The sequence below is a fragment of the Thermobia domestica genome, chromosome 13 (genome assembly GCF_964235325.1).
Source record: "Thermobia domestica chromosome 13, izTheDome1.hap1.1, whole genome shotgun sequence".
NCBI classification, from domain to species: domain Eukaryota; kingdom Metazoa; phylum Arthropoda; class Insecta; order Zygentoma; family Lepismatidae; genus Thermobia; species Thermobia domestica.
In genome coordinates, this window is record NC_137466.1 from 52948243 (window position 1) to 52960068 (window position 11826).

The window sequence follows — 11826 nt, forward strand, 5'->3', positions numbered from 1 at the left end:
TATGATATTGTTACAGATGAGTAAACAGTGGTTTTTGATTAACTTCTTCGCTCATTTGATTGTTGTAAGCAGAACAGTTATTAACTCTGGATACGTTTTCATTTGTAGAGATAATATTATAGTAATATATATAATCAATATTTATTGTAAAATTAAATTATTTGTTGGAGACGTTACACTGTATATGTTGGAAATCGAAATTAGTAACTGATTGTAAGCGTGTAAGTAAAATGTCAGTGTTTTTTGTATTGTTTGAGCTGAAGATAATTTTTAAACTACTGGTTTCAGATATATCAATTAGAGTTGTGGATAAACATGCATTATGCTCGTGATCTTACTGAATAGATTGAGTTCATTCTCTTGTTTAACTCTGGTTGACACGAGTCTTATTTCTAATTTTTTTTATTATCTCCATAGGTGCCAGCACCAATCCAAGAGGAATCCGAAGAGGAAGAGGTTGACGAGACTGGTGTTGAAGAAAAGGATGTAGATCTGGTGATGTCACAAGCAAACGTTAGTCGTGCAAAGGCTATTAAAGCTCTGAAGAACAACCAAAATGATATAGTAAATGCAATTATGGTAAGTTTGTGTATCACATTAGCACAGCTGTGCTTATTTTAAGCTCATTGTTGGACCAAACATTTAATATTTTTTTCGTACGATCTTAAAAAAAAAATTTTAAAAATCTATGGTAGTAATACCTATTGATTTTAAAGTTGTCCTGACAGACAGTAGTGTTTCCATTGCTAACTTATTCATGTTCAGTGTGTCATCATCGAGTTTTTGCCACCTTTTTTGTGATTTTGTTGACCAAGAAAGAATCGAGGACGATAAATACAAAAGTGTATCAAATAGCAGCAGAGCTGATTGATGTACAAGGTAACCAAATAAGTTACCGCGTTCTAGACCAGTGCTATTTAACCTTTTTCCTCTCGCGTATTACTAGACACAGTTCGCCATCCAGTTGTGTACCCCTGAAGCTGTTTAAAAGAAATTCAATCTAAATTAACTTATTAAACTTAATGCACATGTTCTGTTGATTAAAAAGTGGGGCAAATAGAGACCCAACAGAAGGACGATCAGTGTCCCGATCAAAAGTCTGTTACAGAGGGATCAAGTGCACATCCGAAAAAATTAACATGGAGAATTTCAAAACATTGGGAGACATCCAGTTCTATTGGGGAGGATTTTCCCTCATCCTCCCTGATAATTCGTACACTGAGGACGGTGTTAAAAATCCAAGAACTAAAAGTAGCTTTAAAACTAACCTGTAAATGAGATGACTGAGCTTGTTTCCGGCACGCCAACTCCTCGATGCTTGGTCGAATCTTCGAGAGTGCGAGAATCAGAGTTAATTCTGGATTCAATCAATTTTTGTGCTTCGTTTTTATTGATGTTAATGCAGAGAAACCATGTTCACACAAATATGTTGACGGAAATGAAAGAAGTTGTGAAATAGCACCGTCACTAATTTCATTGTACTCTTTCCAAGCATATATACAAAAGTCACAAATTGACAAATTACCCAATGTCATTTGCAGTGAACTGTCAACAGACATTTCCAGCAGACCCTCAGAAGCAGCATTACGTACCCCCTGTTGAATAGCACTGTTCTAGAACAATGATAAAGAACAATACAGTGGACAGTATGTACCTTTAGGTTTCGAAGTAATCTCCATCAGCATCGAACACCTTTTGCCCAACGTACCTGCAGTTTTCACAATACCCTGGTTATAAAACCCAGTGGTCGTGGATGCAAAGAAATTTGTGAGTGCGTTCCGCACACTGCCTCATTTGCGAAGGATCTCCCACAGAGGTGGTTGTTGAAGGAATGAAAGTGGTGGTAAACTGTTGGCGCAAGATCGGTGAATATGGTGCACGTGTTTCCCAGTCAAGTTGCTGGAGGGTCTCCCGGGTCCTCTTTGCCACATTTGGCTTGGCAGTCGTACAGGAACAATACATCCTTAAGATTCGCCACTGCCGGCTCCTGCCGCAGTGCACGGATGCCTTCGCAACTGCTGAGAGTAGAGGTCAACAGTGACAGCCTAACCAGGTCGAAGGAGCTCGTAATGCACTACTTGCTGACAATTCCCCGATACAGAAAGCATAACCTTTCATGGTGGCAGAGGTGATCTTGAGGTGTAAGGAATAGTCACGTGACGACAACCATTGGTACGATTAGGAGTGTCATAGAGGACCCACATTTCGTGATTAGTAAGCAAGCGCTCAAAGATGCCGAGTATGATCAGGTACCGAGTAAGCAGGAACAAACAGGCTGTCACTTGTTCCTTGTTGGCTGCCGACAATGTGTGGGATACCCACTTTCTTAACTTTGTATGACTTCCCTATTCTATGATGGTGCAGTCTGGCTGTTGCAACGGAAACTTTCTGCAGGTTCAACACACATTAGATCACTGTCCTCCTCGATGGCTGCTTTTTAGGACTTCGTCATCCAACACATGTGGTCGTCCACTGCGAGGTTCATCCGAAAGGTGCACGTCTCCCGAACGAATTTTTTTGGTTACCTCGTATTTAATGGGCCAGGGGAAAAAGAGAGTTCTGTAGGTAAATCAAGATTAAGAGGATAATTTAAAACAGAATTTTAGTGAGCTTGAAACAACATAGAGTCCAGTGCCAAGGTTATTTCTTTCAGTGAACTCAGGTTTGTTTTCAACAGTTTATATTTGATTTTTTCCGCATATAATTAGCAGTACAATAGAGCTTCACATTGCTCTACTAGTAATTAGTTTCCTAAACAATAGTAATAATAGTAATTTGTTGCTAAAGCTTTTCAGTGTTAATTGCTTAGCACTGACGGTATACGAAACAATCCTACAGCTTAACGTGGAATCCGTATCACATGAGTTCCGACCCGGGAATAGAACATTGTTTTCCACACTGGAGACGCGTATGTTAATCATATAGTCATGAGGGAGCTTTCAATTTAATTTTCTTATCAAAAGTCAATCTTTCGGGTTGATGGACTGCCAGAACGAAGGGCATCCAAAGAACTTCCCAGTCGAAAATCTTTCTTCTCACACGCGAATGTTTTAAAGCATATATGGTGCTTTGGTGGCTTCTTACCGAACCGTTCACAAAACCTATCCATCACTTGCGGCATTTTTCGTTGTTGTGCTTCTGTTCATGGACCCACACATTTACCACTAAGCGCTGCTCCAAAGTGAAGTCAGTGGTATCTACCATTGTTTTTCATCAAACATGGAAAGGCGAGATGATGAACTGGTCAGTGCACAGACTTCGTTCTTCTCCCTCCACAGGCAGTCACGTAACAATTCACGTGAAGAGCACTTGTTGTATCAATGATCAGGATGGGAAGTTCAAATCTTGAATATCTTAACATAATACATAACTAAATGTATTTCAGTTTCTCAACCGTTCCGGATATGAAAAGCATTTCTGAAGTTTGCAACACTGCTTAATCATATAATAGCGAGAACTTGTAATGGCAACTACTAAAATCTCGCTGTAATGCTATAAAAGAGAAGAAAAACAACGTTCACTTTAAATATTTACCAGAAATACGCCATTTTCAGTAGCGTTTCGAACTTCATCAATGTTTATCATACTTCCGGAACGGTTTGAGATATCGAAGTGGTGTAAACGGCAAAATTATTTGTTTGTCAATTACAAACCTGTCAATTGCAAACCATACAAGTAATTAGATGTGGTACTTATCTAAGTGTTTTCGAAATAAAACCTTTCGAAAATATTCAAATTTTCAAGTCCTTGTAACTTCGTTTCTATTCGTTCGAAATAAGTCATACCATAACCATGGTATCCAACGCTAAGGTATTTCCGATGTGTATTATCCTGTCCATCTCTGTTGTACTGTATTGAAGATAGAGGCTTCCAAACTTTGGATGTTTGTGATATAACATCGTTAGTTTGTAACTCTGAATAATAAATATTGCATTTTCAGTTTTCGTTTGACATGTTGATTTGAAATATACAAGGTGTTAATGAACTATACCGACAAACTGTAAGAGGTGATCCCTCACATCAGAATGAGTCAAAAAGTTCCGTTGGACATGTGGGGAAAAGTGCATAGTTTCAGAGCTAATGCTGTCCAAAATTGCGAAAAAGCCAAATTTGAAGAGGCCCTATTTCGAAGTCGAGAAATCATTGAGTGGTGGTCTTCATCAGCGTAAAGGAAGTCACGCATACCCAGTCCAAAAATGCATATTTCATTAATGTTCAATGGGTATGTAGAGTATTCCCTAAAGGGTGAAATTCCCAGACATGCCATCAACCGAATTTTGAGATATGATCCGATTTATGATTGGTCCAAAGTAGGCAAAGCAGTGAACACGGAATCCTGTGCCGCGATATTGGAAGTGTTAAGGATCGTCAACAGCACGGTCCCTCGTACTTGAGAAAAAGCATGCTGCGATGTTTTATTTCACGCTTATAAGTGCAGAAAACGTGAAATATGCCGTGAGGAAATACATTGCATCATAAGTTATTCCGAACACACACACACACAAACATGGAGCTGCCGGTTCCTAACACTTCTGACTTCCCGCCGAAACACTGGATGTCGATTGTTGTCAAGGCTTACCTCCTGCCTACTTTGGACTCTACTCCAAATCAGAGTATATCTGAAAACTATTGAGAGTATATTTGAGAATTATACCCTGTACAGAATACCCTACAAACCCATTGAAAATTGATGTAATATGCATTTTTGGATTGTGTGTGCGTGACTTTCTTTACGGATAAGGACCACAATCCACAGTTTCTGGAATTCGAAATAGGGCCTGCTGAAATTTAGCTTTTTCGCGATTTTGGACAGTCCTATAGTACTCGCGCCGAGTCGTGAAGCTTGGACTTTAAAACAATCATAGAAATATTTTGATTGAGCTCCAACACATCGGAAAACTTGGGTACAATTCGTGGAGCCGCTTCCCGAGCACACACTTGGGGAAACGTCGAACAGCTGAAATTTACCAACAATGTTGCCAAACTTTGAAGACATAGTAAACGAGTATATAAAAAAGGGCATTTAAAAATTACCAATAATAACACTGCACAACATTAACTACTGTAACAACTATTTTAAAATGGTAACAATAGCACAAATAGTAATCACGAAAATATAACGCAACTAAAAAGAATTAACAAAACGGAACTTGACGCCAATCCGACAACACCGTACTCTCGGGAGATGTTTTCCGTGTAGCGCGAGAGAAGACACTGACAAAATTTTATGGGTGGGGGTTGACGACTGGAACACACCCTCATGTTCTATTGGCTGGTGAAATCAGTAGATCTAGGTCAAGCTTCACGACTCGGCGCGAGCACTGTAGCTCTAAAACTATGCACTTTTCGCAATAGGTCCATATGAACTTTTTCTCTTATTTTGATGTGAGTAATCACCTCTTTCAGTTTGTCGATATAGTTCATTAACACCCTGTATAATACTCTGATGTGCCATTTATAAAAAAAGTTATATTGGGTTGGCCACAGTGTTCATTTGGTGATGTTACAAAATACCTAGGACGTTGTCCCCCTCCCTACGATTTCTGAGATATTGACTACTATCATTATAAATGGACCACCCTGTATATATATATAAACATACAAAGACCACACACAAAAAAGTTGATAGTATGAACAGAAAGTGTAATTGTAATAACTTTGTTTATTAAAAAAATGAATACGAGTATCATTTAAAAAAGGAGTCAAGACAACAGGATAAATCATTAATTACCGTTGAGTTCATTTTTCTAGTCGCTGCCTTATCCTAGATTTTTGGGTAATTGATATTCTGGCCACTGTAAATTCTTCTGATTAGTATTTATTGTGGTACATTACATTTCATTAACTCTTTTCACTAACAAAAGCTAACCATTTTCTTTGCCTGTTTTTCGTATCATTTTTAGTAGTCTGCCCCCTTAAGTTAGGACATTCTAAGGTAAAATTTCAAATACTACCATATAGTAACTTATCCTTAAGTATATAATTTAATTACCATGTTAACATAAAACACTGTTAATTTCCCACTGTCTTTTTTCGTAGGAATTGACGATGTGATGAGAAGAAGAACATTCTACGTATGAACTGGCTTGTTTAGATGCAGATCCTGCGTTGAAATTGATCAGGACTTTTGTGAAGAATTAGCCGATCTTGTTTATAATTCGAAGGTCACATGCTGCGTATTGGCATGTCCGTATGGGTCGTTCCAGAGATGGTTTTTATTGACTGTTAATTATTTGCATCAGGTAGGATTATATGGGTGTTGCAAAATCCTATCTGATTTATAAGCTATGAAATTCCTTTATTCAACTTGTCATTTAGACACAATGTCATCTTTTACGTCAGGTCATAGTTCGATACCAATGTAAATATGGCGACTGTGGCTTTAAAACTAAATAAAATTATTCGAACGGATAAAATGCTGAGTATTATTTAAAAAGTGTAACCTTCAGTATAAATATGGTAATAATAAAGACACACAAAGTGTGTTCATATTTTCAGGTTTCTTATTTTATATAATCTGATTTAAAAAGAAGCAGGAAAATTAGGAATATGAAGGAGTTTATCGGATTAAAAGTTAGTCCAGTCAAAGCAAGAGTCAGGCCTGTCTTCGAATCTAGAAAAGTGAAAGCCCTTTTTGAATATTAACTCTACTTCAGGCAAAAATTAAGATTTATTGACACTGGATAGATATGTTGTCACACTAGCAAGTTTCTGATTTCCCTCAGTGACAACTGAAGATCCATTGTAATGTTGATTTAATTTTAAGATGTACAGTCGCGAACATTAATAAATGGAGGCTGAAGCCATTATTTCTTATGGCTCCAACCTCCATTTATTAATGTTCGTGACTGTACAAGGCTCATTCAGTAAATAACGATTTTTTTTTCAGAATATTTATTATAAGCGGAAAAATAATTACATTACTATTTTTCAAGTCCCTCCCCTCTCCCCCAGTTGAATGAACCTACGCCAGTGCGAAGTACTCATCGTTCTGGAATCCAATTCAGTTAGTGCTTCTTTTAGTGACTCGAAGGTGTGGAAATTGAGGATGCACATGCATGATCGGGCGAATACGGAAACTGGACTGAGCACTTATAGTCTGTAGTAGGGATGGCCACATTTTTTCAAAAAATTGATTTTTCAAAAACGAAAAAAATCGAAACAGAAGGACAAAGTTTGGAGATGGAACACAAAGGAATGAAACGAAACTGAAGAGAAATTTGAAGTTGCGAAAGAGCAAAAACACATCATTACATACAGATAAGCTTTACTCCTGGACTGACACTGAATAGTATCTTATTTCGCTGATGCGGCGTGTTCTAATCGTAATAGCTATTTGAGACTGCTTTTAGCTAGCTATCTCGTACTCGCCTTTGCTGATACGGTACGTGGTTTCATATTCGCTGTGACTGAATATTTTGGTAACAATAAAAGATTGTTGTTTAGAGAAAGAACACGTGTCCTACGATATCAACACTTCTATGTTTATTGGCCTAGTGGGAGAAGCATTAGTTCGTTATGAGGAATACCCAACCGACGTTCATTATATCAGTTACCAACGCAGAGCTTGTTTCGAACTATATAAGAGAACTGCAAGAAGATGTATTTTCGGGAAGTATTTACAATGGGAAAGTCGAATATATGGGAACAATTCACTCGTGAAAAGAGTGGTGTTTCTTCAAAATGCAATTACTGTCGAAGTATTATCCACAATCGAAATTCAACGTCTGGCTTGTGGTACCATTTAAGATCACGACACGTTGGTGTTATACAGGAAACATCAAGACAGCAGTCACTGGAAGAGATTATTGAGGCCGAGGGTGATCCAGAGATGGAGCCACAAAAGAAACAGAGGTAAGTGATTGTACATATCTATTGGAGTCATTTGAATCTTCTACCCCCCTCCCCGAGTGGGGTAGATAAGATTTATTTAGAGGACACTCGTGTTTAACATTCTTAGGATAAAAATGAAAAATAACGTGACACGAACACACAGAGTGGACTATTTATCTTGACACTCTTGTAACTTTTAGAATAATATAAAAAAGGCTGAAATTTTGTTACAAACTAAGGATGCTGCAGTATCACGAACATCCACAAAGATCCAAATGTTTTAGGCTTCTATAATAGTAAAAAATAACATGAACAGGGCATGCACATCCACGGTACATTAGTGTTACATACTATGATCATGATAAGATTTATTTCAAATAAATAGGTACAAAGTTGTCATCATAGGTATTCTGCCATTATTGGCAAGTCACTTGCCGCAACTGAGAAGCTTCCATGCTCCTTAGTCTTCACGTAAGGGATTGAAAATTCGACTTTTTTTCCCGAAAGAGTTTATTTCGATAACTGCTTGGATGAGTATCATATCCAACAACATAGAAGGTTTTCAACGGAGGTAAAGATCATAATGCAGTTTACAGCAAACTGATCTGGAGATATGATATACATTGGTAAAGTTTGCAACACTGGTTAAAATTATGTCATTGCAAGAATTTATTATAATTACAAGTACCAAAATCTGTTTCTGTAATGTTATAAAAGCAAAGAGGGTCCAGATACATTACAAAGAATCCGCAAACACGTCATTTTTAGGAGTATCACTATCAGTATTCACGTATTTCATATCTCCTGAACGATTTGAGATATCAAATTGCTGTAACGGCTCCGAGAAGTTTACGTCTTTTGAGAATCACCTACGCGATTAGACGTTCTGTTTATGTAAGAAATTTTTCGAAAAAAGTCTTAATTTTCAATTTTTTGTATTCATTCGAAATACGCCATGGTCATAGTATTAGACACTAAAGTATTTCGGGTTTTCACTGTCCGTCTCACTTCTATTCATAGACAGATCCAGGGGGAAAAGGTTATTCACCTCCCTGAGTTTCACAATCACCAGTGCTGCAAAAGTCGGTGAGAGAGAAAACAGAATCTTTCACTACCTTCTTTCCTCACCGTTGAGTTCGTCCTGAATCCGCCTCTGCTTTTATTACCAGGTTTTTTATTACCATATCATCAGGTTTCTGAAGTTTAGATGCTTGTCATATTGCAGCGTCCTTAATTTGCAACACTGAATAACAAATTTGTGTTGCAATTTTTCGTTTAATATTTAGATTTGAGATATGTAAGAACGTGGCATAGTGGCGTTAAAAATATAACTTTATTGTGTTGGCAACACTATTAATTTGTTGGTACTGCAGAGTTTATTAGACATAGTTCCCTTGTCGTTATTTGCATCTTACAAAATTCCAGCATTTTTATCAATTAGTTTTAAAATTACATGGGCGTATCAAGATAAATGGTCAATCTCAAATGTTTATACTATAAAGTGAAGTAGTTCCATATAATATAAGCCTAATTAATCATTTTTTTCTTTCTTTAAATGTAAAATCTTAAATGATTGTTGCGTTTCCTTCTTTTAAAGAGAGACAGAATTTTTCAAGTGAAAAGAAAACATATAAATAGAAGAATCGCAATCTAGTTTTTAGATGATGAGGATATTGGTTTTAGTTTAGCGTCCTACTCAGCTATAGAGACGTCAACTCAGCGTAACATGAGATACAAACCACTTGAGCTCCAGCCGGGAATCGAACCCGGTCTCCCGAGCCGAAGACGCATACGCTAAACATAGTGTCACGAGGGACCTCGAATGGGGCTGCGTAACTAAGGGAGATGCTAATGAGCAAAATAATGGAATTAAGAAATTTAAAGGAAAGGGAAGAACCCGGGAAAGCCCACATGCACGATGTTTATCTAGCAAAAATCTATACAATTAGCGAGGACGCCAAAGAGGGGAAGGGGTAGTTCTTTGATGCAACGCTACGCCCCGACTGCCGCCTACAGACCTATTGTAATGTAGGCTAAACAATATCAGGATTATTTGATAGTCCCAAATTCATCTGCCTGAATGGTTGATGGAATATAAGAGACCCCAAAACAGTTTCAATATAAATAGAAATTGAAAGCTAATTATGAATATTTATTAACGTTTATTTGTGAATGAGTAAACATTTAAAACATAACTTTGAACACTTCTGGTGTAAGTTAAAAGCACTTTTTTAATTTTCTATATTTTCTCGGAAACAAAGGTAAGCAAATATTTTTTCCTAATTCTGTACCAAATCGTCGCTTCTCCTTCAAAACCTGTGCCCCTCAGTTGTATAGAATTATCATTTTCGGTGTACAAAACATAGATCCCCCATCACCAAAATTTTCTCTGTCCCTCTCTTTGCCCCTTGAAGAAATTAAAACTGACGTCGTCACTGATCTTATACTTAACATTCATTATAATACACGTTTTTTTTTTTTTTTTCTAATAGTCAACTCAAAGGTTGGTACAGAGATGGCCGTAGTTGCGAGCAGTAGTTTTGAATATTTGATAGCACGAACTAATTATCGACTAGTACTACGGTTTTCAACGTTTTAGTTAATGGCAACATGGTCACATTGAGTATGGACCACTGGTTGGGCCATGTTTATGAGCAGTGATCCTAGCCCCCAGGCTTCCTGTAGCTTACCACTGATATATGACTCGTCAAATTTTCTTTGATTTAGACGGTAGTTGTAAAAATGAGGTGCCAACTCAGAAACTACTGGCAGGTAAAAGTTGGGAATACTAATTTTTAAAAAATAGCTTGGCGCCCGGGACTTTTCGTGAAACTACTATATATATATAGTGGTGGATCCAAGCGGGGCTATAGCTCCCCTTGACCCTCAGGTATACACTGGATAAAATGGGAAAAATGAAATATTTAAGCTTTACGTCCCACGGTTATGCCGGTTAGGCTAAAGGAGACCGTGATTATGTGAAATGAATAAAATGGTGGAATGAAGAAAGTGGGAGGAAACGGGAGAACCCCGAGAAAGCCCACGAGCATGGTGTTAGTCCACCACAAGGTCCACGGCGCGAGCTGGGATCGAAACAGGGACCCCAAGCACCGGAGGTGAACGCTCTACCACTGAGTCTTCTACTGCTTTATTTGTTCGATTCCTGTGACTGCTACAATTCCAACTTTCCGGAGAAAAATTTGGATTTTCCAGCCATTGCTCCATAAAGTAATCATTGAAGACTTCGACTTTTCGTCTAATCGGACAGCCTCCATGTTGATCAACAAACCATCAGAAATATACTCTACGGGTACTAGTGCCAGTGTTGCACACATCCGGACGTGACTGCGAATCTCTTTAATTTAGGGATGGCCACATTTTTCGAAAAATACTTTTTCGGAAAATGGCTTTTTCGAAAAAACAAAAAACTAATTTTTTTCGAAAAAGGCCATCCCTACTTTTAAGGTCTTCATTTGATCCTCCCTCGTAGTAAGAAAGAGAGGTAGTGGAATCAATCCTTCGTCCCAAGATTTTAAGTGTTCACTGAGTGCAGTATCCACAACTTCACCAGGGGAGCCGACGTTTCCAAGTGGTCATTGTCTAAGTGCGACGGTCTACATCACCCATTGGATCTAGTAATGTAGGTGTACCTTTACCGTAATTAGAGGAAATTACGAATTACTTGAGTTGATTTTGTGTTTATCGTCCTTTTCAGCAGCGAGGCTATATGAGACGGGATCTACTGATTAACGTGGAATCCGAACCACATATGCTCCCGCCGAGAATCGAACCCGGGTCTCCCACGCGAAATTTGCGCACGCTAACTGTTTAACCACGAAGTAGCTTACGAATCACTTGAACGGCCCTGGGAGGGTGTGATGGCCATCCCAATTGGTGGTCTACACATACCATTGGGTGCGGAAGTACCTTAGTTACAACGCGTTGCCAATGAACGATAGAGGTAGACAGAGCCAGGAATGAACAAAACCCCTT

General features: G+C 38.1%; 1 protein-coding gene across 6 annotated transcripts in view; it reads left to right on the plus strand.

Moving 5' to 3' along the window:
* Nacalpha (nascent polypeptide associated complex protein alpha subunit) overlaps positions 1-6416 on the plus strand; it is a 39122-nt gene extending 32706 nt beyond the window's left edge. For all 6 annotated transcript variants that reach the window (XM_081735731.1, XM_081735730.1, XM_081735726.1 and 3 more), the window contains 2 exons: positions 418-579; positions 6040-6416. In XM_081735731.1, the coding sequence (XP_081591857.1) occupies positions 418-579; positions 6040-6054 (177 nt within the window). In that variant the 3' untranslated portion in view covers positions 6055-6416. The remainder of the gene's footprint in view (positions 1-417; positions 580-6039) is intronic.
* Positions 6417-11826: the final 5410 nt, after the last annotated feature.